Genomic DNA, 27362 nt, shown 5'->3' with positions numbered 1-27362 from the left:
GTTGGATCAGGCCAGTGGCCCCTCCAGTCCAACACTCTGTGTCACATAAGAACACAAGAGAAGCCATGTTGGATCAGGCCAGTGGCTCCTCCAGTCCAACACTCTGTGTCACATAAGAACATAAGAGAAGCCCTGTTGGATCAGGCCAGTGGCCCCTCCAGTCCAACACTCTGTGTCACATAAGAACACAAGAGAAGCCATGTTGGATCAGGCCAGTGGCTCCTCCAGTCCAACACTCTGTGTCACATAAGAACATAAGAGAAGCCCTGTTGGATCAGGCCAATGGCCCATCCAGTCCAACACTCTGTGTCACATAAGAACACAAGAGAAGCCATGTTGGATCAGGCCAATGGCCCATCCAGCCGAACACTCTGTGTCACATAGTGGCCAATATGTGTGTGTGTGTGTACACACACACACACACACACATATATACATATATATACATATACATATGTATATGTATATACATATACATAATAGTCACTGATGGACCTCTGCTCCATATTTTTATCCAATCCCCTCTTAAAGCTGGCTATGCTTGTAGCCGCCACCACCTCCTGTGGCAGTGAATTCCACATGTTAATCACCCTTTGGGTGAAGAAATACTTCCTTTTATCCTTTTTAACCTGACTGCTCAGCAATTTCATTGAATGCCCATGAGTTCTTGTATTGTGAGGAAGGGAGAAAAGTACTTCTTTCTCTGCTTTCTCCATCCCATGCATAATCTTGTAAACATCTATCATGTCACCCCGCAGTCGACGTTTCTCCAAGCTAACTAGATAATAAATAATGGGGTGCAATGGAATTTCTTTTTTAAAAGGTCTTGATTGCTGTTTTTTCCAATTCTTTCCTTCTGAATCTTTCCCTCGTTCCTTTCTCTCTCCTGGTTTGCGATGCTCCCTCACCTCAGGCTCATCGAAGGGCAGAAAGGTTTGAAAGTGGAAAACAAAGCTTTCTTCTCCCGCCTGACTTTCTTCAACGTTTCGGAACAAGATTATGGGAATTACACCTGCGTCGCTTACAACCAGTTAGGGAACACGAACGCCAGCATCATTCTGTACGGTAAGTAGGGCATGTGGGAGTGTTGCCTCAGCGACAGGTGACCACAAGGTGAAGGAGAGAGGCAGGTCAGGGGCCCAAATTAAGAAAGGCTTATTTGCAAGAAAAGAGTAAGATGGGATGCATACGAGAGGTGTGCTAGGCAGAGCCAGACAAGTGCTAAATTTGCGGCATCCTTTCTTAGGGTTAAGAAAGACAATATATATGATATAAATCAGGTCAGGGATGGGATTAGGGACCAGATTTCTGGACCTGACTTACAGACATGTGTGCCATCAGGGGTACTAGCATCCCCAAGTGCTCCAGGACCCAAGTCAGCTCAGAAATGTATACAGAAGGGGGGTGGGAGGCCGAAACAGCAAAGAGGGCTATTAGGCCCTGCTGTGGGGGCACCACTTGCTACAGCCATGAACTCCCCAACCTGAGTCATGTTTGGCCCTTAGAGTCTCTTCTGTGAGAATGGGGAACTTCAGCTGGCTGCTCATCTGATTCTTTGTATGTTCCTAAGCAGGGCTTTTTTTTTTTTAGCAGGAACGCAGTTCCCACTGGCTTGGCATTGGGGGTTGTGGCCTAATATGCAAATGAGTTCCTGCTGAGCTTTTTCTACCAAAAAAGCCCGATGTGAAACAATGGTGACACTAGGGGGTATGGCCTAATACACAAATGAGTTCCTGCTGGGCCTTTTCTACCAAAAAAGCCCTGCTCTTAAGCAGGGGCGGAATTTTAGCAAGAGCCCCTCTGCCTATTAGGCCACACCCTCCTGATGTAGCCAATCCTCCAAGAGCTCACAAAACTCTTTTTTGTAAGCTCTTGAAGGATTGGCTATATCAGGGTTGTGCGGCCTAATAGGCAAAGGAGCTCCTGCTAGAATTCCAGCCCTGTTCCTAAGTAGGATGTCTCTTCTTACCCCAATTTTGCTACTACTAAAGAAAGAGGGCTTGATACACAGATCCCAGGATTGCAGCAGTCGGGTTTGGAGATTTAGCATCTTCCGATCTTGTTGGCAACAGAAATGGTGAGCTCTCCCATCAGGGTGGAATTTTGGGAAAGAAGCGGCTTCCAGATGGGGGGGGGGAGTCAACCCAAATGCCACGTCTTGCTTCATCTCTGCTTCTTCCAACAACACTTTGCAACTCTGAAGGTCAAAGGCTTCCCCTGCCCTGCTTCTTTCAGCTCCTTCCTCTCCTCACTTGACTTGTGAAAAATCAACCAGTGTGTTTGAAACCCCCTGAGAAATGTTGCTAATTGGATCAAACTCTTCTGCCTTCCCTGGACATTCTTCAGAAGTTTTGCCAAAGCAGGAATGTCAGGATTTGCCTTGACTTTTTCTTTCAGCAGAATTCTTAGCAGGTCTACTCATTGCTTTCTTTTTCTTAGTATAAAGGCACCATCTGGTTGCCGGAGTAACCATGTATCTGTCCTCATCATGCAGTCCAAGACTGACCCGCGTGATACTCTTCCCGTTAAATTGTCCTTTCCTTCTTCTGAAGCCTGTCCTTTTTCTTTTCTCCCTAATGTCTGTAGAAAGGTCAGGTATGTTGTTGGAAATAGCGCAGAATACCTCCCCTGCTCTGAAAGAGGGAAGCATTCCCTTTGGTCCTTGACTTCCAAGGTTACTTTTGTACCCCAAAGGACTAGAAACCTCATTTTTGTAAGAATGGATGATTAGATTTTTCAGGAAGCTGGATTCTTGGGAAGAGGAGGGGGAAAGTTCTGCACTTACAGGGCCGGCCTTAGACTATGCAGCACTCCAAACAAGCCTAATTTCTGGTACCACCCCCCCCCACACACACACACAAGCCAATGACTCCCTATCAGCTGAAATGCCCACCCCTTTCAGGTCACCCATTCCTGAAAACACAGCAAAAACTGCTCCCCAACCCCTTCCTGCTCCTTCTTGGCTCCAAGAGCTTCCCCCACCATTAGGGCTCCTCAGCAGGAAGTCTTGCAAACGCGCCTAGCCACCTCCCCCCACCCCAGCCCCACCAGCTGTTTCCAAACACTGGAAGAGTGACAGACGCCAAAACAGTCCCAAGCGCTTACCTTCATGAATGGAGGCAGGGAGAGTCAGTGACGAAGGAGGGGAAAGGAGCAAAGAGGGTGGGGAGAGAGCTAATCAGGGAGGGTGGAAAGGAGGAAAGGTTGGAGCCAGAGTGAGTTGGGGCAGGGTGGCGATGGAGGATGGGAAAGGAGTGAAGAGGGCGGGCACTAGTATGCAGGCACTACCTAGGACTCCCTACTCAAGATGGCGCTGGCAGGAATCCTCAGCGCCATCTTGAGTGGGGATTCCTAGCTAGTGCTTGGCAGGGAACATTTTAAAATAAAAAAGTTAGGTGGGGGAAGCCTAATTTGGTGGCCCCCAGGGCTGGCGCCTTAGGCAAATGCCTAATTTGCCTAGTGGAAGAGCCGGCCCTGTGCACTTACACCAGGATCACGTAATAGGTACACATTGCAAGCCTGCCTTCTCACTGGTGGTTTTTGACAGCATCTCTTAGGCAGAGTTGCTTGAATAGGGAATGTTTGAGTGACATTGTACCTAGGACTTTAAAGCCCTTGGTGGGGGCTAGGGGTTCCCTGCCCCCAGCATCCGTTGCCCACCATTGCTTCAAGCAGCTTCAGAAGAAAAATCTATATTTATTTTTTTAAAGCACATTGTGTATATCTAGTAAAAACCTGGTGTTGACATAAGGTAGCTCTAGGAATTGCCAGAACCTCTATGGTTTTACCAGAGAGTTTCCAGTGATTCCTGGAGCCACCCTTTGCCATTTCCGGTGTTGTGCCTCCCCATGTCACACCTTCAACCCTCTCGCCAGCCGCCAAGGGAAGAATGAGCAAAACTCACAGGGAGTAGTATTCTTGCAGTTTCAGAAAGCAGCATCCTTTTGATAACAGTGTAAGGGGATAAAAGGCAATGATCCCTGGTGGCTGCTGGCAAGATGACCAAATGCTGCTGTTTCTCTGGTTCATGTTACTGCCACTGTTGTTGTGTTATAATTATAGCTTGTGAACTCACCCTGCAACTTCGGTTCAAACCATGCCATTGCCCATTTGAACTTAGAAAGTGCCTCCACTTTTTCTTGGAAGATCTTTGATACTGGGGCTATGACAGATGCAGAGGGGGAGGGGGAATTAAACCCAGGTATGAATTTAGCTTCAAAATAGTTCCCAAATGCACTGCCTGAAATTGAAGGCTTGCTTTGTTGCACCTATCCCATCTGGTTTGGCCCTAAGAGAGATGTGAAAGTGTGGAAGAGGAGCAGATCGCAAGCAAGCTCCGGGATCACTCCAAGAGTCCATCTAGTTCTGCATCTTGTTTCCCCACAGTGGTCAGCTAAATGCTTCTAAGAAGCATCCAATAAGACGCTATGGCCTTCTCCTGTCGTTTGTCCAGAGTCCCTGGTGCTCAGAGATATGCTTCCTTTGAACATGGAGATTCTATTTAGCGGTGCCATGGCTAATAGCCATTACCAGATCTATTCATGGTGCCTTTGTCTCATAGAGGACCCTATCAAAAATAGAATCTCACACACGTCTGTGAGAGAAGGTGATGCCAGGCTATTGTACCTAGCGCTGCCAAGCCTCTGCTGGGGCAGGGGGATCCTCCAGTCCCAGGTCCCCTTGCCCATTGCTTCTCAGATCTTTTTTTAATGCAGCCTCATGTACTTTCAGGAAGTTCTTACCAGAAGTTGCAAAGAGTAGCTCTAGGAATCACCAGAAACTCTATGATTTTACCATAGAGTCTCTGCCGATTCCTAGAGCAACCCATTGTAACTTCTAGTAAGGACTTCTGGTAAATACACAAGGCTGCATTTACTTATTTTTTTAAAAAAAAATTATCCTGCAGCACTGCACCTCACTCCCACAACCCTCCTGCGGCCTGGCAACATTACTTGCACCTCAGACTGAAGACAGACAAGTCTGAGTTTTTTCAAGAATTACTGTGGTAGAGGTATTATTGCCCTGGATGTACAGGTTTGTTTTCATTTGTTCCACACGTTGTTTTTGTCAAACCTGTTGCAATGGGAGGACCCACAAAATGAGGAAATGGAGAACAGTGGGAGAAGCATGCATGCTATGAGCATACCACCTTCAGCTCAGGAGGAAGATAATTGTTCCAGATGGATCCTAGCAATCATTTTTTTTTTAAATGTTCATGCTCAAGCAGTAGCAAAGCTCTTTGATGCAACTCACACTCATAGCCAAGAGCATTTAATTGAGTTTGGTTGGTTCAAATGAAATTCTAGCCAGGTATTTGGGGTATATCTCACTCTCCCCCCTTTATTTTACCCATATTTCCTGGATAGCTCTCTTTCAGTCTTTGTGCTTAGCTGGACATTTTCTTTCTTTATATTTCTTGCTTGCAAAGCTTAACCTGGAATGAAGCTGGGAAGACTGTAGGACAGGTGAACACAAGGAGAGTCCTTCAGAAATCTTAAAAAGACCTATATAGGGGTTCTCTTCCTGGAGCATAGGGTCATGCCCTATGCTGAGGAATCCCCTGGATGTTTATCAGTGGGATTGCCACACATGAACACATGAAGCTGCTTTGTACTGAATCAGACTCTTGGTCAGTGTTTCATTAGCCCAATCAGTAGCTTGTAGCTTCTTTCAAAATCATATAGATAGCATAGTATAGCATCACAGAGTTGGAAGGGGACATACAGGCCATCTAGTACAACCTACTGCTCAGTGAAGGATCAGCCTAGAGCAGGGGTGTCAAACACGTGGCCCAGGGCAGAGTCAGGCCCCCGGTGGGCTCCTAGCAAACTCCCAAGCAACTGGCTGTCATCTGTTTCCTTCTCCCTCTCTCTTGCTTCCTTCTGCATCACAGCTTGCTTTGCCAGGCTTGCTCAATAGCACTAGAGCTACAGAGCAAAGCCTCTATTTTCTCCATTGACTGAGGCTCCTCCCTTGGGGAGGGAGGGCTTGCTTTGCCAGACTCTTTCAATCACACAGCAGAGGTACTGAGCCAAGCCTCTCTTCCTTCTATTGGCTGAAGCTCCTCCCCCTCCTGATCCCCTGGAGAAGGAAGGAAAGAGCCAGAGCTTCCTTTACCAAGTTCCCTGGATCCCATGGGAGAGATACAAAGAAAGCACCTTTAAGACCAATGAGTGCTAATGTTCAAAGCATGTTTTATTTTAAGTTTTTTTGAAAAAAATATTTATAAAATATATCTCTCTGCTACCTGGCATTACATTTTATGACACACATGGCCCGGCCCAACAAGGTCTCATTTATGTCAGATCCGGCCCCCATAACAAAGGAGTTTGACACCCCTGGCCTACAGCATCTCTGACAAGTGTTTGTCCAGCTGCTGCTTAAAGGCTGTCAGTGAGAAAGAGCTCATCACCTATCTGGGTAGCTGATTCCACTGCGGAACAACTCTTACTGTAAAAAAGTTTTTCCTAATATCCTGCCGGTACCTTGCCACATTTAATTTAAATCCGTGATTGGGAGTTCTCTTCTCTGCTGCCAACAGAAACAGCTCCCTGCCCTCCTCTAAGAAGAAGAAGAAGAAGAAGATATTGGATTTATATCCCGCCCTCCACTCCGAAGAGTCTCAGAGCGGCTCACAATCTCCTTTACCTTCCTCCCCCACAACAGACACCCTGTGAGGTGGGTGGGGCTGGAGAGGGCTCTCACAGCAGCTGCCCTTTCAAGGACAACCTCTGCTAGAGCTATGGCTGACCCAAGGCCATTTCAGCAGGTGCAAGTGGAGGAGTGGGGAATCAAACCCGGTTCTCCCAGATAAGAGTCCGCATACTTAACCACTACACCAAACTGGCTCTAAGTGACAGCCTTTCAAATACTTCAAGAGAGCAATCATGCCCCACCCCCCTCCCTCTTCTCCAGACTGAACATTCCCCTCAGCCTTTCTTCATAGGGCTTCATCTCCAGTCCAGATCTCCGATCATCCCCATTGCTCTCCTCTGCACCCGGTCCATTCTCTCCACATCCATTTTGAAGCGAGGCCCCCAGAACTGCACACAATAGATGGTGTGGGTTTTTTTGCAATGGAATTCTAGCCATTTTGTTTCAATGTACCTGGAATTTGGATAGCAACTCTACTTTTAACCCCCCCCACACACCTTGTCTCAGAACAATCACAACCACAGAGGACATGGTGGCACAAGCTTTGTGCCCCTACAGCTTTGTAGAACTCTGAGGCAGTTTTAATTCCAGCCACAACTTTTCTAGGGGATCCATGTGTCCCATTTGTTAGAGAGAGATGGGATTAACCACGGGCTTTTATATTTGCAACTGAACTTGCCATTGTCTCACCGTTTTCTTCCCAGGATGTCAAATTTCCAATGTGACTACCAGCTCCACCCAACACCCGTTCAAATCTGTACAGAATTATGTACAAAACAATACACAAGACCATGAACTGCAACATTTCCATCCCCTCTTTCTCTCACTACCCCTGGTGAAGAGTTCTGGAGAACTCCGTGGCTTACACGTTGAATTATGCCATTCTAGTTGGTCTTAAAAATAAATACCTCATTGGCTTTTGGTTTTGGTTTTTACTTCAAACCAACATGGCTACCTGGAGTCCGTGTTCCTTGGGCATTTTTCTAGCAGGAGCTCCTTTGCATATTAGGCTACACATCCTTGATGTAGCCAGTCTTCCTGGATCTTACAGTAGGCCCTGTACTAAGAGCCCTGTAAGCTCTTGGAGGATTGGCTACACCAGGGGTCTGTGGCCTAATATGCAAAGGAGTTTCTGCTACAAAAAAAAAAAAAAGCCCAGGTGTTCATTACTATTGTTTCCATCCATTTTTTTAAAAAAAGTGTTGATCTGGCCGTTGTCTTCTCCATGGGCGTTTTCCACTCTTGTCTCCTGAATATATCTTGAGAAATTCCCTCCTGAGAAGTCGTCCTGGGGGGGAGGGAGGAACATAGGCTAGTGGCAATGAAAACAGTCCCTTTATATCCAAGCAAATAAACAAACCCCTCAAAGAGCACTCTCTGACATCCGCCACCCTGGAGTGCAAGTCCGTTAGACGAGGCTTTTGAGAATAAACAACCCAAGCGGCTCGGCAATCGCAGGCTTGCTTCCAAGTCGCATTTTCTATTACTGCAACATAAAATAAAAAATTGACTTTACCAAAGGGAGGCGGGGAGAGCTCTGTAGCCTTATCTGGAAGCTATTTTCTCCACATGCCAGAGCTCTGATTAGAGTGATGGATCCATCTGACACCACTCACAGCCAGGGACAGCTGTAATTGCCTGGCTTATTTGTCACGGCTCTCCACGTTATGGCAGGCGGCACCGTTGGCTGCCTTTAGAGCCAGTTGGGAACTGAAGGGAAGAGCAAAGCCTTTAGCCCCCCACTTTCCTCGGTTCCCCCATTGCAGACTCATAGCAGCTGGGAAGAATAGCGTCTTGTCCCCTCCCACCATGTCTGTGGGAATGTGGCTCAAAGGTCAAGCCAAGCACCTGCTTTTTTGCATGTGGAAGGTACCAAGTTTGATCCCTGATGTCTCCGGTGATAAGATCTCCCATTGAAGGTGTAGGGAAAGAACCTTCCCTGGACAGCTGCTGCCATCAGAGAGGAAACTATTGGACTGGATGGACCAATGAAAGGCAATCTCATAGGTTCATAAATTCAGTCTGGCACATGGAAGAATATAAGAGAAGCCATGTTGGATCAGGCCAATGGCCCATCCAGCTCAACACTCTATGACACAAAGTGGCCAAAAAACCAGGTGCCATCAGGAGGTCCATCAGTGGGGCCGGGACACTAGAAGCCCTCTCACCACTCCCCCACCCCCGCCAAGAACCAAGAATACAGAGCATCACTGGCCCACTCAGAGAGTTCCAGCTATAAAGTTAAAGGTAGTCCTTTGTGCAAGCACCAGTCATTTCCGACTCTGAATTAACGTCACATCATACCCTGTGACTAATAGCCACTGATGGACCTCTGTTCCATATGTTTATCCAATCCCCTCTTGAAGCTGTCTGTGCATGGATCTTGGAAGCTTGGATCTCATCTCATGAAGGCATTAACTGACCTACTGTCACATCTCCATGGATTCCATAATAACCAGAAGTGACAGTGAAAAGGAAGAAAGAAAGAGGGGAAAATGTAGGTAGACATCTCATTTACCCGGCTGGGGTTGTGAATTGCCTGTCCGCAGTCCCAGTTTCCTGCCCCCGGGGAACTGAGGACCAAGGACAAAATGGCCTCCACCCAGTGATGTTCTAGGAAAAGGCCAGAGAGAATAGAGGAGGCAATCAAGAGCGTCACCTGGAAGTGATGTCACATCCTCCCCAAACTCTGCCTTTCAAAAGCCTTCATCCATTCCCAAATCTGCCATTTGCCAAATCAACATTGGAAACACAAGATATGGACCACACAGAAGGCGGAGCCAGATAGACTTTAAACTATGTCCCTCTTCTTAATCAGTAAGTGCTTCCATTAGTACAAAATACCAAAAGTTGGAGCTCCAGGATTGCATTTCGCCATCTGCCAGTGTGAGAGAGTGAAGTCTGAAACACCCTGCATGATGCAATCTATTCTTGCACACACACACACACACAGGATGTATGACATGACTTTTTTTCAAATTAAAATGAACAGAGGAATCTAGGATCATTAAAGTCAATCAAAACAGCCACTCAGTTATAATTGTAAACAATGCTGTTTTTGAAGAATGAGAATCCATTTCTCCTTTGATGAGAAGTTTTAGAATATGGTTCTTCTAGGTGTCTAAGATGGAGCCATTCCAAATGCCACAGGAAGGAAGGATGGGTATACATGGTATGGCATGTGATTATTTTCTGGATGCATGCAACAGCTTCCAAACGTATGTGTATAGGCATTTACGTAACCCTCCCAAGAAGCTAAAATGACCAAACTGAAGCTACCATACTTTGGTCACATCAGGAGAAGACAAGAATCACTGGAAAAAGTGATAATGCTAGGAAAAGTTGGAGGCAGCCGGAAAAGACGAAGACCCAACCTGAGATGGATAGACAGACAGGGCTTTTTCTGTAGCAGAAACTCCTTGGCCTATTAGGCTGTTAGCAAGAGGATGTTTCAGAGATTATTAATTCATAAGACCACCATAAGTTGGAAGTGACTTGACAGCGCTTAACCCACACATATATATTTCCTGTGGGTGGCAAAATAGCTAAAGGGGTAAGCAAACTCATAGCTCCCTGAAGCTAATGGTCATTTTTACAATTAAACTGTTACTTGCACCTGACCTATATAGTCTTGTTTGGCTCTCACATGCATTTGTGTTGATGGCCAGCTCACTGATGGATCAGCTGGACATATATGCATGCTAAGCGCACCAATATCCATGCTGAAAATGAGGAAGGACAGGAGAACTGTCGGACCTGCCTTGATAACGTTATGCCCATCATTGCAAGGTATGAGCAAATAAGTACAGCAGATGTACATAAAGCACACTGCTTGTTTCAGAGTCTAATGCTGATGCTCTCGATGTGAAATCTCTTTCTGGATCCCCTGCTGAAATCTGAAATGGCACTCCAGATACTAGCGCAATTTAGGAGAAATTTTGGATTTATCTATCTATCTATTCATTCATTCATTCGGCTTGCATCCCGCCCTCCCCACTGAAGCAGGCTCAGGGCGGCTTACCTATTCATAGAACATCACATAAAACCAATTAAGCCAGATGATGACCCAACCCGAGATGGATAGACAGAGACAGGGCTTTTTTTGTAGCAAGAACTCCTTGGCCTATTAGGCCACACACCCCTGGTGTAGCCAATCCTCCAAGAGCTTACAGGGCTCTTAGAACAGGGCCTACTATAAGCTTCAGGAGGACTGGCTACATGAGGGGGGTGCGACCTAATAGTCAAGGCAAAGGAGTGGAATTCAGGGGTGAAATTCTAGTAGGAGCTCCTTTGCATATTAGGCCACAGCCCTACTGTAGTCAATCCTCTAAGAGCTTACAAGGTTCTTTTTCGTAAGCTCTTGGAGGATTGGCTACATCAGGGATATGTGGCCTAATATGCAAAGGATCTCCTGCTATAATTCTACCCCTGCTCCTAATAGATTAAAAACATAACATTTCAGGTGCTATGACCATCTTAAAATGATGGTATATTTAATGATGGTGAAGAAGAAGAAGAAGAAGAAGAAGAAGAAGAAGAAGAAGAAGAAGAAGAAGAAGAAGAAGAAGAAGAAGAAGAAGAAGAAGAAGAAGATGATGATGATGATGATGATGATGATGATGATGATGATGATGATGATGATGATGATGATATTGGATTTATATCCCGCCCTCCACTCTGAAGAGTCTCAGAGTGGCTCACAATCTCCTTTACCTTCCTCCCCCACAACAGAACCTCTGTGAGGTGGGTGGGGCTGGAGAGGGCTCTCACAGCAGCTGCCCTTTCAAGGACAACCTCTGCCAGAGCCACGGCTGACCCAAAGCCATGCTAGCAGGTGCAAGTGGAGGAGTGGGGAATCAAACCCGGTTCTCCCATATAAGAGTCCGCACACTTTAACCACTACACCAAACTGGCCATCAAATGGTGGATAGCTGGCCATCAAATGGTGGATAGCTGCCTATCCATTCTGTATCTTATTTCACTATCTGCTACTACCAAATGTTCCTTAGAGAAAATAGAAGCTCTTAGGGTCAGGCCTGTGCTTGAGGTGATCCAGATCATTCAAGCTCTGTCGCGGTCTTCGATCTCCGTTAACAAATGCTTGGTGGAAGAGCACATTCTTGCAGGCCCTGAGGAACTGCAGAAGATCTCGCCGCTTCTGTGGGTTTCAGATTGACTATCTCTGTTGGCATCACAGGCTGGAGCATGAGAAGTGAGGTCCCTCATGTTTCATTTATTTGTATATCGCTGGGTGAATTTAAATTCCCTCTGGCCACACCCCTGAGATCTGGGTCGTCTAAGAGGAGTCTGAAAACAGAAAAGAGTGTGAAACATTAAAATTTTTAAAAATTAAACTGGAAAAACTAACACACAGCAGATAGCAATGCACACCCATCGACACACACACTCTGCCTTATACACACAACAGCTTGATCCTGAATCAGTTTTTAACAAAAAAAAAAACTAATACCAAGGTGGCCAAATTACAGCTTGGGGCCATGGCTCCATGGAAGAGCCTCTGCTTAGCATGCCGATGGTCTCAAGTTCAATCTCTGGTCAAAATGGACCAGGCAGTAGGTGATGTGAAAGACCTCTACCTTGAGACCCTGGAGAGCCATAACATTGAACTCCATACACCAAGGGTCTGATTCAGTAGAGGGCAGTCTCGTGTATTCATGTATGACAGTCCTTTTGACCAATGCCCATGGGATTCCACAGCTGGAAATTGGGGAACGACCCTGTGCTCTATGAAAAACTCTATGTTTTTTTTCATACAGCCCTTGCACTCCTTAACAGTTTTTCAGAACATCAGCCCACCGAACTGCAGCTAGCGACTGGTAGGTATGTAGACGCTTGTGCAAGCACCGAGTCATTAACAACCCACGGGGTGACATCACATCACGATGTTTTCTTGGCAGACTTTTTATGGGGTGGTTGGCCATTGCCTTCCACAGTCATCTAGAACGGTTTCCCGCTAGCCTTATGCCGCTTTCACTCTCCTCTTCTCTGTGGGGCTTCTGTTGGATTTCACACTATCTGCCCCGAGGCTTCAACTCGCTCTGCCTTTTTTTCCGCAGCAAACAGCATCCTCTAAAAACCATTTTCTGTTTGCCGCGCAAAAAAGGTGAAACTAGTTGCAGCCCCGGGGCCCTGCCGAGAAGAGAAGCATGAGAGGCATAAGGCTAATGGGAAATCGGTTCTACGCTTTACCCCCAGCAAGCTGTGTACTTATTTTACCAACCTTGGAAGGATGGAAGGCTGAGTCAACCTTGAGCCAGCTACCTGAAGCCAGCTTCTGCTGGGATCAAACTCAGGGAATAAGCAGATCTTGGACTGCAGTACTGCAGCTTACCACTCTGTGCCACGGGGCTAGTGAGTGACCTTCCCCCCAAAAACCTGTTAGCAACTTGAGGGCCAAATGCCGTTAAATGTCTTTAAAAACAGAACAGTGGGAGAGAGGACCACCTGTGGGTTTCTACCTCTGGTATCCCAGCACCACATATGTACCTGGATGTAAAGAGGTGAGCTGGAAGTGATACTGGCCTATTTTGACACCCAGAAGAGGAAGAACCAGCAACATGGTGCCCACAAAAGCAGGCAAAGACCCTGGTGTGGACCTCTCGGTCATGTTGTAGTGCCGGCTGTTGTTGTTTTTTTAGATATGTTCTGACTTTGTCTTTGGAGTGGCACCACTAGAAGGCAACTGCATGGGGCTAAATGGCATGGCAGCCGCTGCTTGGTGGGAAGAACAGCAAACTCAAGGGAAATACTGCTGGTGGGTGTGGCTCTAAATTGAGGCCAATCTTCTTGATCACGTAATATGGCAGTGGGGTATCCCCATCCACCCTGGGACCTGCAACCATGTATAATGCTGACTGATTAACTCTTGACAACATCTTTCCCATCACATGCATCACAACGGTATAGCATGCAGCCTTGCAAAAATGGTGTTACCCAACTGTGTTATCGAGGTTGGCTTATGCTAGTTCATGACTTCCATGGTTAATTCCTGGTGAGGGAAAACTGTGTTGGAGACAAGTTTGGACATTTGGAACAAGCCTGGCTCCATGAAGTCCAAATGTTGCCAAGTAAAAATGCTAAAGACCAATGCAATATCTTTGCAGTAAGTGACAATTAAAGTACAACCGTAGCATTACAGATTCTTTGACTCTGAGCCAGTGCTAAGATTGATCTTGAGTTTTGGAAACTTCTAGTAGGGGTAGGTGATCTCTCTTTTGTGTGTGTGTGTGGGGGGGGGGGGGCTCAAGTGTTAAAAAGAAAATGTTCCACCTATTTTTGAAGATGTTAGTGTGCTGGGAATCTGGGGAGGGGGCAAAATATACCTGCCAACAGGGCTTTTTTGTAGCAGAAACTCCTTTGCATATTAGGCTATACCCCACTGATGTAGCCGATCCTCCAAGAGCCTACAGTAGGCCTTGTAAGAAGAGCCCTATAAGTTCTTCTTTTTCATTCTTTTTCATCATTTAATGGGTTGAAATTAAATCAAAAGAGTTTCCGGCTCAACATTAGGAAGAACTTCCTGACCATTAGAGCAATTCCTCAGTGGAACAGGCTTCCTCAGGAGGTGGCGGGCTCTCCTTCCTTGGAGGTTTTTAAACAGAGGCTAGATGGCCATCTGACAGCAATGAAGATCCTGCGAATTTGGGGTAGGTATTTGTGGGTTTCCTGCATTGTGCAGGGGGTTGGACTAGATGACCCTGGAGGTCCCTTCCAACTCTATGATTCTATGATCCGGGGTGTGTGGCCTAATATGCAAAGGAGTTCCTGCTTCCAAAAAAACCCCTGTCTGCCAACTATTCAGGGAGCAAGCCAAGTCTCAGCCATGTTGATAGTATCTCAGGGCTTGGGCTTGGCTGCTGGCTGTCTGGACACAAATCATGTCCATTGCCTCCTCCCACACCACTGACTCCAAGTCCAGCAGCCCTGTTGGTGCCTTGGTTGCTTAGGCCTCTGCCTGGACATAGGGTTGCCTGCTCCGTGTTGTAAAATATATGGAGATTTGGGTTGTGCAAACTAAGGAAAGCAAAATTTGGGGTATAATTCCATAAAGTCCACCTTCCAAAGCAGCCATTTTCTCCAGGTGCCTGGGCCTCCCTTCCACCCCTGGTAAACCCCCACATCCCTTGCCAGTTGCTGCGAGGGGACTGGTGATCCTAGGTAAATCCAGTTGTTTTACAGAACTCAGGTGGGCAGCTATGGATGGACCAGGCTTCTTAGTCCAACTAGACCAGGATTAATGAAAGCAAAAACGTGGTATGATACAGGATTTGGGCTCCCAACCAGTACTACTTCTTGGTTTGCCCTTTTTTGTGCAAACTCCTAACCCAAACTCATCCATGGTGCGAAAAGCACTGCGGTTTACTCCCCGTGTGTGGCTGGCCATGGCTTGTTTGTTGCAAATGTCCCCATGGCTGAGATCTAAGTATGATTCCTTTGTCATGTGATTAAATCTTGTGATCTGTGGGGAGTCTTAAAGGAGCCCAGCTCAGGGGCAAGAATTAGATTCACTCTGCTCACAAAAGCATTGTCAGAGAATTAACAGAAAATTCAGCAGGGACCCACTTTGTAGCCTTCTGCATTAATACGATTCCAAGAAAGCCAGCCGCTTTCCTTCGCTCTCTTTGCCCTCCCACCTTTTGTCTGGCTGCATCACCAGCTCCACGGGACTTCACTTTGGTTTTGCATAGTGCCCTTAATCTAACGGGGAAACTAATTTCATAAGAGGTCTCCCATGGAGAGCCAGAGTTCTAGGCCCCGGTGTTGTTAGGGGCAACCGCCGACTCCAAGCCTTGAATATGGGGCCATGTCATGCTAAAAAAATCAATGCGGAAGAGATTTGACAAGGTCACTGAGGTGTCATTCCAACACAGGTGACCTGGAGGTTTGCACAAAAAAAGAGAACAGAATCCCAGCCCCTTCATTAATCTTTATTGACAGAGCAGTTGTGGTTATACGTTGTAGATAATGCATTCCTTCGGTAGTTATTAAATGCCAGCTTTGAAGCACAAAAGACAAATCTGATCATAAAGGACAGAAAGGTGAAAGTAGGCTCTGAGTCCAGGAGCTCCCGAAAGGTTGTCTCTGTCTTGAACTCAGTGGGTGGTCTTTGGCAAGGCGCTGGTCTCTAAGCCCAATGCAGGAAATAGAATACCATCCTTCCTTACAATACTCTGAAGGGTTACCAATGTCAAAATGGAACCTGGAAGTATCCCAAGGACACCTACCACCACAAATCCATGTTCCAAGTTCAGTTCCTGAGAAGCCTATCATGGGTTCCCCCAGGGCTTTTTTTTTTTTTTTTTTAGCAGAACGCACAGGAACTCAGTTCTGGCTGGCTTGGTGTGGCCTAATATGCAAATAAGTTCCTTCTGGGCTTTTTCTTTTTTTAAAAAGCCCTGTGTAAAACAATGGTGATGTCATGGAGTGTGGCTAATATGCAAATAAGGTCCTGCTGGGCTTTTTCTACAAAAAAAGTCCTGAGTTCCCCCATAGTAATGGCAGACAAACATTCCTAAAAGTTGCTTTGCCTGCTCCCATGTGCCATTACAAGAGAGGACTACCATTCTTCCAAAATTACAGCCGACCTCTGGACTACCGAACTCTGTTCCCCTGGAGGAAATGGCACCTTTGTAAAATGGTCTCTACACACCCACTCCTGAGATCCCTCTCCCTCCCCAAACTCTGTCGTCCTTAGGCACTGCCCAGAAATCTCCAGGAATTTTCCAAGTTGGAATTGGCCACCTGGAGAATTAGCGAGACAGCTGATACTTCAGAGCTTTGACCGCTTGAGATCCACCACAGAAATGCTAAGTGTCCCAGAGAGCCTTTGGCCCAAACAAGGGAACTGGACTGTAAATGATGCAGATCAGTGTGTGTGTGTGTGGGGGGGGGGGGGGGTTAGCAGGAATGCACAGGAACATAATTCCAGCTGGTTTGGCATCAGGGGTGTGGCCTAATATGCAAATGAGTTCCTGATGGGATTTTCTACAAAAAAGCCCTGTGTGGGACAATGGTGGCATCAGGGGTGTGTGGCCTGATATGCAAATGTGTTCCTGCTGAGCTTCCCCCCCCTTTTTTCCTTTTTTTTTTTTTTTTTTTACAAAAAAAGTCCTAATGCAAATAAATAAACACATGATTGTCCCCTTCCAGGTGGTTCATGCAAAGCAATGTCTGTAGATGCCTCTGTGTGAAAACTGTTTCCCAACCTGACTTAAATTCTTGAAAAGGGAACACTGTCTGAGTCTTTCTCCCCAAGTTTTGGTCATGTCCATTACAAAAGGGGAATTGTAGCAATAGAAAAGGGCACTGTCAACAGGATGACAATATTTTCCCTAGGACAAAGGGTGAAAGAGCTTGGGACTTTCCAAGTTGGGGGGGGGTGACTAAGGAGGGGGGACATGAGAAAGGCTTACAAAATTGTGATTGTGGAGAAACTGGATAGGGTTTTCTCTTTCTTAATACTAGAACTTAGGGGTGCCCGACAGGTATTTGATTCAGGACATAAATAAATAAATAGCTTCTTCAGACAGCCTGTGGATCTTTCTGCCACAGTATTGTGGTGATGGCCCACTTGCTTCTACAGCTTTAGCAGTTTTGTGGAAGAGTAGCCCATCAGGCGTTCTCATGACGGCTATATGGACCACCACCCCCGCCCCCCATGTGTAGAGAAGGACCCCCTTTGAATATTAGTTGCTATGAGACAACAGAAGGGTGATCCTTTCGTCCCCTATGCACTTCCTTTAGGCCTTCTACAATTTTTTGGCAACTGTTGAAAACAGGATATTGGATTAGATGTAAGAACATAAGAGAAGCCATGTTGGATCAGACCAATGGCCCATCCAGTCCAACACCCTGTGTCACGCAGTGTACCATCAATGTGATCCAACAATGTTCGTGTTTTCTTATGAGGAGAGGTCAGGCGGGAAGAATGCCTCTCATCCGCCTGAATTATTTTGCCATTAATATGTCTTCCCTCTGATTTCACAGTGTTTGTGATTTCTTTTTAAAAATGCGAGCCCTCAGGGACACAATACTTCTGATGGAGCAAGCAAATACAGGGAAATAATCCCCTCATACACACACGTGTTGTTTCAGCCCAGGAAAAGAGCTTGGGGGGAGAAGGCAGGACTCTTTCCTCTTCCCAACATGGGCTGTGATCACACAGACTAAATAATGCACTTTCAATCCACTTTCAATGCACCTTCCAACTGGATTTTGCCAGTTCACACAGTAAATTCCAGTTGGAAAGTGCATTGAAAGTGGGCTGAAAGTGCATTATTTAGTGTGTGTGACTGCAGTCGTGGTATTTCAAGCCTATTTGAGCTTCCTATTATTTAAAAAAAAAGCCATTCCCTGTGGCTGCTGTGTGGCTGCAGGAAACCTGAGTTAGGTCCAGGTAAGCCAGACGCAGCTCTTTAAAAATCCAAACTTCTTGTTTGACTCTAGGCTTCCCAATCCCCAGGTCCCAGCGGGGGATCCCCTGGTTTTACAGCCTTTCCCTCTCCCCCAGCCAGCTGGCCGGTGGGGGAAGCTCCACCCCCACAGCCATTATGCACCTCCAGGAACGATTCCCATAGGGAATGATGGGGAATTGATCTGCGGGTGTCAGGGGCTCTGGGGGGGTTGTTTTTTGAGGTAGAGGTGCCAAATTTTCTGTATAGCATCTAGGGCCTCTCCCCAAAATACCTCCCAAGTTTCAAAAGGATTGGACCAGGGGATCCAATTTTATGAGCCCCAAAAGAAGGTGCCCCTATCCTTCATTATTTTCTATGGAAGGAAGGCATTCTAAAAGGCGTACTGTCCCTTTAAATGTGATGTCCAGAACTCCCTTGGAGTACAATTATGCTTGTCACACCCTTGCTCCTTGCTCCGCCCCTAATGTATCCTGGCTCCACCCCCAAAGTCTCCTGGCTCCACCCCCAAAGTCCCCAGATATTTCTTGAATTGGACTTGGCAACCCTATTTGGCTCCCAGTTGCATGTAAACCAGTGCAAAGTATAGTGGGGGAGGATCACAATTTGCAGAGAAGCAGCAACAGAGGGCTTCACCCTTACTTCCCACCATTGAAATCCACCCTTCCTAACTGCTGTTTCCTGAAATGCAAGCTGAGGGAGGGAAGGAGCAGGGGGGAGGGTGAGAAGCAGGGCTTTTTTGAGCAGGAGCGCACAGGAACACAGTTCCGGCTGGCTTGGCATCAGGGGGTGTGGCCTAATAGGCAAACGAGTCCCTGCTGGACTTTTTCTACCCCAAAAGCCCTAGTGAGAAGAAGTTGCAGGGGAAACAAATGACAACAGCTGCTAGAAGGGTTTTACATGCACACCTTTTTGCCACCCACTACTTTTCAGCCGCATGACTAGGTTGGCCCTCCGATAAAGATAAATGTGTTAGTTATCAAATGGGGCTCGGTGGTGGTCTTCAAAGTGGTCTTGTGTGAGATGAAAGTTAGCCCAACCACCAGGACAGATCATGACCTCTTCCTCTGCGAAGAAGGTCTCTTTTGCAAGGCTGGTCTCATGCATCCACAGTGGAATCGTCACTCGCATCTTCCTTTCACGCTTTGCTTCATTTTTCCTTCCGGAAAGTGTCTGCTATTTTCCGGTTGGCTCATCCACTTCAAGGCCCACCTTCTCCATCTCATTTTTTCTTGTGTTTTCTTTTTTTTTGCACAGCACTGTGTTCGTGGAGTGGTAATTTTGATGAAACAATATTTTTATTTTTATCTTCACTTTTTTTCCCCCTCTTCCATTGTTTTCCTCCCCTGGTTTAGAAATAAGTGAGCCCACAAGCTCAACCTTGTTCCAAGGTCAGTATTGTGCTTGCTGTATGTCACATCTGCTCTGCCTCCCTGAATTGCAGCCTCCCCACCACCACCGCCACCACCAACCCTCTGTTACGCATTGCCTGTTTCCCTGTCCGGTTTGCATGGAGGACGGCCCCGTTTCTGGCAAGGCGACCCAGGAGAGCACAGCTTCTGTTTGTTCCCCTTGCTCTCCACCTTGTCACGTTTGATCGGTCAACCCTTGGTTCAGAGCTACAGCATCCAGTTCCAGATCTCCTCCTATCAGAAAGTAGATTTAGACTGGTTTCTAAGCAACTAAGAGCACGTGTGTATCATCTTATGTGCCATTTTTAGCATCTTGAAGGGTTCTAGTTTGAGGATTGTGTTGAAAAATCATTTCCAGGACAACAGATGCTGGGATTTTCTTCCAATCTGTAATACAGAAAACCCCAGTCTGAGGGCCGAGCTAGATGTGATGGCTGCCACAAGGGTGTGACCACCATTTTAAGGCGCTTAATCCTGATAGGACCTGCATCAGAGGTTGCTGCTTCTTGCTTGGGTTTGGCACCACCTCCTTCATGCCCAAATAGCATGCCTTATGCTGTTTTGGCTTGGTAAGCTTGTTAGCTGACCCGCATAGTTCAGTCTTTTCACTAACTGTTCAGAGCAAAAGGGAGGGGGGGATATCAGACATTTAAAAATCCAGGGTGGTTTTTTTTTTTTTTTCATTCTTTCCCCAAGCCAGTGAGTGAAAATACTAGACTGTCTAGGTCAATACTGGACTGTCTAGTTCAAATACCAGATGACTGGCAGCTTTACCCATGAGGATGCCATCACATCTTGTTTGGTCCTGAGTTTTCATTTTCTAGTGATTGTACCCTGAGAATATTTCACAGGAAAACTCTAGGAATTGTAGTTTTGTGAGTGAGGCCGAAGATTTCAAACCAATTCTTAGCAACCTCACTCCGCTACTATTTCAGAATTCCTTGGAGAGAAGGCATTATGTATTGACTAATATAAACTGAATCTACATTTGCAGAGTAGACGGGTCTATAGAATTAGTCATTTGGGTGACTAGAGCTCTTCTCTCCCTTCCCCCACCCCATTTCTTTCTGGCAGGTTTTTTTTTTTTTTTGAGCAGGAACGCAGTTCCATCTGGCTTGGCATCAGGGGGTGTGGCCTAATATGCAAATGAATTCCTGTTGGGCTTTTTCTGCCAAAAAAGCCCTATGTGAATCAATGGCAACACCAGGGCCTAATATGAAAATGAGTTCCTGCTGGGCTTTTTCTATCCAAAAAGCCCTGCTTTCTGGGGGCACTCAGATTCTCTGGTCAGGGTGAGGGTCAGCAGAAAAGGGCAGGGCACAGCCATGAGATCTGGCTTCCTGTTGAACGAGCTGCCCTTTCAGCAAGCATGTACAGGTCTGCATGTATCAGTGCGTGCAAGCCGCCACCCATGTCATTCTGAAGCACAAGAAAAGCAGCTTCTTCTCCTATATTGATTTAAAATCTGCGTTAATGCTGTTCTCCTGACGTGCCCTGTGAATGTTCTTTTTTCTGCTGCGGTGATCGCTGGGGCACTTCAAATGAGACGGCACCTGCTCTCTCCTTGCAGGTGTTTTTGCAGGGGTTAAAAAAAAAACCCTGACTGCAAAAAAGTTTGTAAAAACGATGCACCTGGGGCCAAAAAGAAAAAAATCCCAGCATCAAGTATAGGCTAATAGGCTCTGAACTTGTTGAGGCTGCTACCGTTTCCACAGTAGTGAAATTCCCCACATTGACATTTTTTAAAATTGTGCGTTATGTGAAATTTCTACAATAGATTTTTCCTCACCAGGCACAAACCTGAAGTTTGTTTCCTTCTTACCCCACATTTTCAGAACATGCTAAAACTGAGGATCCTGAAAATGCAAGGTAAGAAGGGGGAAACATTGGCTTTGAGCCTGGTGAAGAAAAATCCACCATGGAAAATGTGCGTTGTTTTGTTTTTGTTTTTTTAAATGTGCAGTTTTAAAAATGTCAATGCAGGGAATTTCACTACTGCAGAAAAGGTCTGAAAGGAGAAAAAAATCTTGGAGTTGTAGTGCATGGCTCAAGGAAAGTGCCAGCCCTGTGTGCTGCAGCTGTTAAAAAGGCAAATGTAGGGCTTATTTTGAAAGGGATTGAGAATAAAACGACTGGTATTGCAATGCCCCTGTATAGATCCATGATGCAGCCTCACCTGGAACATTGTGTATCACTGGCAATTGCAGAACTGGGAAATGTCCAGAGGAGGGCAGCCAAAATGATTAGGGGGCTGGAGCACCTCCCCTGTGAGATAAGGCTGAAGAGTCTGGGACTTTTCAGTTTAGAAAAGAGATGACAGGGGTGAGGCATGATTGATGCTTATAACATTATTCATGGGGTGGAGAGAGTTGACAAAGAGAAATTTCTCTCTCTCTCTTCCAAAAAACTAGAACTCAAGGGCATCCAATGAAGCCGATGGGCAGTAGGTTCCGGATCGACAAAAGGAAATACTACTTTATGCAGAGGACGATTAAAAGGTGGAATTCGCCTGCCAGAAGATGTAGTGATGGCCACAGGAATAAAGAGCTTAAAAGGGGATTGGACGGATTAATGGAGGACAAGTCTATCTTTGGCTACTAGCCATAGTAATTGAGGGGAACCTCCACATTCAGAGGCACTAAACCTCTGAATCCTGGAGACAGGAGGCAACATCAGGGGAAGACCTCGGCCTCTATGCCCTGACTTGGATTGCAAGGTGCCCTGTCCCTTTAACAGAGGCTTAATGAGATCGTGATATGCCACGCGATGTTATTTAATTCCACACCATGAAGAACTACAACTGCCCAAGTGGAAACAAACTTAGCACAGTTCCGCTTGTGCAATGCCTGGCACTTCCTTATAGGATTGCCAGTCCGCAGTTTGGGGCATCTGGTGCCTTTCTTCAAAGGAGCCCCCCAGCTTCAAAAAGGTTGGACCAGAGGATCCAATTCTATGAGCCCCAAAAGAAGGTACCCCCATCCTCCACTATTTCCAACAAAGGGAAGGCATTTAAAAGGAACATGGTCCCTTTAAATGTGATGGCCAGAACTCCCTTTGGAGTGTGTGATTGCCACACCCTTGTGCCTGACTCCACCCCCAAAGTCTCCAGATATTTCCTGAGTCAGACCTGGCAGCCCTACTCCTTATATGTCATAGCATCAAGAAACTGGTTGCACCCCTTTTTGTGTGAGTGAAAACACCAGTGAGGATGCAGGACATTTGGATTCACAGGCAACTACCATGATCTTTCCCTTGCATTTCCACTTGTGTTAAGAGCTCTCGCCCAACCCTAAGTTATGTGCCAGATCTAACACTAAGCTTCTATCAAAGAGAGAGAGGAGGTTTTTGTGTGTGTGTGTTTTCCTCCAAACCAGCTGGCAGTCCTAGGAAGGACCAATATTAGGAGGAGGAGATGTGGAACTGGCCGTAAGGGGTTTAGAATTTGCAGCCTCTGGCAGATGGAGAGACATGATTTTAGGGAGGGAGCATGTTCCAAATCCAGGTGCTTTAACAAAAAAAGAAACAGAAAGCCCAAGCTAATGGAATGCAGATGAGGAAGGATTTGTAGCCACTCAGCCAACTCTCCAACCTCCCTCCCATCTCCATTTGAAGGCACATCTAAGGAATGGACCTAACTTATCCTTTTGCTCCGTGGACACCCATCAGAACCCATCTCCACTCCCAGGAAATGAATGTGGTTTGTCGTCTCTCTCTCTGCATCTCCCTTTCCCCTTACGGACTCGACCCTTGATACGCGACTGCCTCATTTGGAAAAAGTAGAGCTTATTTATTAACTCATCTCTTTTTTTTCCCTTTTCTTTTCTTCTGTTTTTATTTTCTTTTTTTTCCTTCCTGCATGGCTTCCCTGTGTGTCTCCTCCTCATGCCTCCCTACATTCTGCCATGTAAGTACCGCCAGCTTCTCTACCGGCTTCTAACAATATTGCAGCCGTTAAAAAAAAATTACTAAAACAGAGGTGTAAAGGGATGGGTGGGTGGGAAGGTGGTCAAAAGACAAGCTTTGGGAGGTGATTTGCTGAAATGATTTTTATTTTTATTTTTTAAAGAGAGTTCTTCCTTTGCACAGATATTCTGGGCTACCCCCAGGTATTGGGGGAGGGGGAGGAATAAATGGCTGAAAATTGTAAACATTGACAGGCAAATATGCCAGAATTATAAAAGAGCAAGAGTCCAGCAGCACCTTAAAGACTGGCAAAATGTGTGGCAGGGTGGGCACTTTTGTTCTGTATCTGAAGAAGTTAGCATGAAAATGCCTACCCTATCACACATTTTGCTAGTCTGTAAGGTGATCCTGGGCTCTTGCTTTTTTTTTTGCTGCTACAGACAGACTAACACAGCTACCCATCTTGATCTATCACCAGAATTATGGGAGGGAAAGTTGGAGAAAATATGTTTTTTTTTTATTTTGTGAGTGGCCAAATTTTGTATGGGTGCTAGGAGCAATGGATAGTTATGTTAATGCCCAAGTCAAAAGAGCTAGGCCAGGGGTGGACAAACTGTGGCTTGGGAGCCACATGTGGCTCTTTCACAGAGATTGTGTGACTTTTGAAGCCCCCACCACCCCATCTCTTTAAATCACTTCTCCAAGCCAACTGTTGGCATGGAGGATGCATTTTAAAGTTGCTTTCTTTCCACCTCTCCTCTTCCCCATCATCCATCCTTCCTTCCTTCCTTCCTTCCTTCCTTCCTTCCTTCCTTCCTTCCTTCCTTCCTTCCTTCCTTCCTTCCTTCCTCCCTCCCTTCCTTCCTCCCTTCCTTCCTCCCTCCCTCCCTCCCTCCCTCCCTCGCTTCCTTCCTTCCTTCCTCCCTCCCTCCCTCCCTCCCTCCCTCCCTCCCTCCCTTCCTTCCTTCCTTCCTTCCTTCCTTCCTTCCTTCCTTCCTCCCTCCCTCCCTTCCTTCCTTCCTCCCTTCCTTCCTCCCTCCCTCCCTCCCTCGCTTCCTCCCTCCCTCCCTCCCTTCCTTCCTTCCTTCCTTCCTTCCTTCCTTCCTTCCTTCCTTCCTTCCTTCCTTCCTTCCTTCCTTCCTTCCTTCCTTCCTTCCTTCGTCTTGTGGCTCTCAATCATCTGACATTTATTCTATGTGGCTCTTACGTTAATCAAGTTTGGCCACCCCTGAGCTAGGCCAGTGAACCTAGCTACAGCATATGGTCAGGCCTGTACTCTGAATTCCGCCCTGAGCCTGCTCCGGCGGGGGAGGGCGGGATATAAATAAAATTTTACATTACATTTTACATTACAATTCTACCCACCATTCTGGTTCGGTCTGTTTTCCGAACCGGTAGAGTAAGCAGCTCATGTGGGCAGAGTGCAGAAGTTCTGAAGGAGTGTGTGTAACATGGGCTTGCCAATTCCAGGTTGTGAAATTCCTGGATATTTGGGTGTGGAGCCTAAGGACAGTGGGGTATGAGATGGGGAGGGGCCTCCTCAGGGTATTATGCCACAGATGACACCCTGAAAAAGCAGCAGTTTTCCACCTGGAGATTGGCAACCACAACATTTCCTAGAAGTCCTGGAAGGTTGTAATGCTCCCCAGCACAGAAAATTCTGTGATTCACAGGGGTGGAATTCTAGCAGGAGCTCCTTTGCATATTATGCCACACCCCCTGATGTAGCCAATCCTCCAAGAGCTTACAAGGCTCCTTTTTTGTAAGCTCTTGGAGGATTGGCTGCATCAGGGATGTGTGGCCTAATATGCAAAGGAGCTCCTGCTAGAATTCCACCCCTGGGGTGCCAGCTAAGAGCAGGGAGCTGCAGTTCAGACATTCTTTCTCAGCAAGGTCTACCTTAGAGGATTGTTGTGAGGATAAAAATGGAGCATACAGAGGACGTATGGCGGTCCCTTAGGATTTTCTAGGCAAGAGACAAACCGAAGTAGCTGGCCACTGTCTTCCGCTGCAGAGGAACTCTGCACTTCCTGGGTGATCCCCCATCCAAGTACCAAGTAGGGTCGCCCCTACTTAGCTTCTGATGAGATCAGGGCCATCCAGGTCAGGGCGGTATAGTAGTAAGGGTGCCACAGGGGTGGAATTCTAGCAGGAGCTCCTCTGCATATTAGGCCACACACCCCTGATGCAGCCAATCCTCCAAGAGCTTACAAGGCTCTTTTTTGCAAGCTCTTGGAGGACTGGCTACATCAGGGGTGTGTGGCCTAATATGCAAAGGAGCTCCTGCTAGAATTCCACCCCTGGGGTGCCAGCTAAGAGCAGGGAGCTGCAGTTCAGACATTCTTTCTCAGCAAGGTCTACCTTAGAGGATTGTTGTGAGGATAAAAATGGAGCATACAGAGGACGTATGGCGGTCCCTTAGGATTTTCTAGGCAAGAGACAAACCGAAGTAGCTGGCCACTGTCTTCCGCTGCAGAGCAACTCTGCACTTCCTGGGTGATCCCCCATCCAAGTACCAAGTAGGGTCGCCCCTACTTAGCTTCTGATGAGATCAGGGCCATCCAGGTCAGGGCGGTATAGTAGTAAGGGTGCCACAGGGGTGGAATTCTAGCAGGAGCTCCTCTGCATATTAGGCCACACACCCCTGATGCAGCCAATCCTCCAAGAGCTTACAAGGCTCTTTTTTGCAAGCTCTTGGAGGACTGGCTACATCAGGGGTGTGTGGCCTAATATGCAAAGGAGCTCCTGCTAGAATTCCACCCCTGGGGTGCCAGCTAAGAGCAGGGAGCTGCAGTTCAGACATTCTTTCTCAGCAAGGTCTACCTTAGAGGATTGTTGTGAGGATAAAAATGGAGCAGAGGAAGACAGATGTACATTACTTGGAGAAAAGGTAGGGTTTACAAAGCAATGCCAAAACCTTGAACATTTTCCTTCAGAACAGTATATGCCATTTATTTATTTTTCTTTGTTCTCTATGATTATAATACTGAAAGCTGCTCACATCATCAAAACAAACACAAAAGAAAAAAAATCTGAAGTGAAAGGACATAGCATCAACACAGGTCAGGAGTAAAAAAACTATCAAAACAAAACCCTGACAAATCACTGTGAGGTCAGGAGTGGGAGGATCTGATGAGCTTCGTCATGGGCCAGGACGTCCCACAGTTTGGACCCACAAAAAGAAATGATTTGTTGTGTTTGCCCTTCATACAAAGCAGTTTAAAATATGCCGTGTCAGAATAGTCATTAGGCAGGAAGGGCAAACAGCTATGATAGAAATTATTTTTGTTTTTAATGTACTGAAATGTAGCTTTTTTCTTAAAGCAGTTTTCCAAGTTTCTGTTTTTCAAGGGATAATTTTCATTTTGATTTTTTGTTCTTGTGCATTGCAGAGGGTTCTGGGAAACATTCTTAGGCATATGCTCAGGCTTGGTTCATATATGCCGGTGGGGCTCTTTTTTTTCTTGAGCTGGAACGCACAGGAATGCAATTCCAGCTGACTTGGTGCCAGGGGGTGTGGCCTAATATGCAAATGAGTTCCTGCTAGGCTTTTCTCATACAAAAAGCCCTGTGTGAAACAATGGTGATATAAGGGGGTGTGGCCTAATGTGCAAACGAGTTCCTGCTGGCTTTTTTCTACCAAAAAAAAAAGCCTTGTAAGCAGGACAATGAAGTATAATAAGATGGCAAGTCCTGAGTCAGTAAAACAGACCTGTACCACTCCAGTCTGCCACTGAGGAGTGTTCCAGCTTTGATGATTTGCTTGCATCAAAACTCCCCACAAGTAGAAAACCAGCCCATCAGGGAGAAAGATAGTGCCCACTTCCTTTGCTTGTTGTAAAGTTTTTTTCTCTTTGCAAGGAGCTTTGCAGGTAAGAAGGTGTTCCAAAATGCGATCTGCAGTCTGGACAAAGGTCCAGTCCATTCTGCCACCTTTTGGGCTCAGCCTCCTCAATATCAC

At 46.5% G+C, this 27362-nt stretch overlaps 1 protein-coding gene across 9 annotated transcripts in view; it reads left to right on the top strand.

Annotated features, from left to right (window-relative positions):
• NTM (neurotrimin) overlaps positions 1-27362 on the top strand; it is a 1406997-nt gene that overhangs the window by 1365432 nt on the left and 14203 nt on the right. For 5 of the 9 annotated variants that reach the window (XM_060250798.1, XM_060250801.1, XM_060250799.1 and 2 more), the window contains 2 exons: positions 914-1065; positions 19442-19477. In XM_060250798.1, coding sequence (XP_060106781.1) covers positions 914-1065; positions 19442-19477 — 188 coding nt within the window. The remainder of the gene's footprint in view (positions 1-913; positions 1066-19441; positions 19478-27362) is intronic. The other 4 variants (XM_060250804.1, XM_060250803.1, XM_060250802.1 and 1 more) reach the window with 1 other exon arrangement.

The sequence above is a fragment of the Heteronotia binoei genome, chromosome 12 (assembly GCF_032191835.1).
Source record: "Heteronotia binoei isolate CCM8104 ecotype False Entrance Well chromosome 12, APGP_CSIRO_Hbin_v1, whole genome shotgun sequence".
Lineage (NCBI taxonomy): Eukaryota > Metazoa > Chordata > Lepidosauria > Squamata > Gekkonidae > Heteronotia > Heteronotia binoei.
This window is presented reverse-complemented; position numbering and strand designations above follow the sequence as displayed.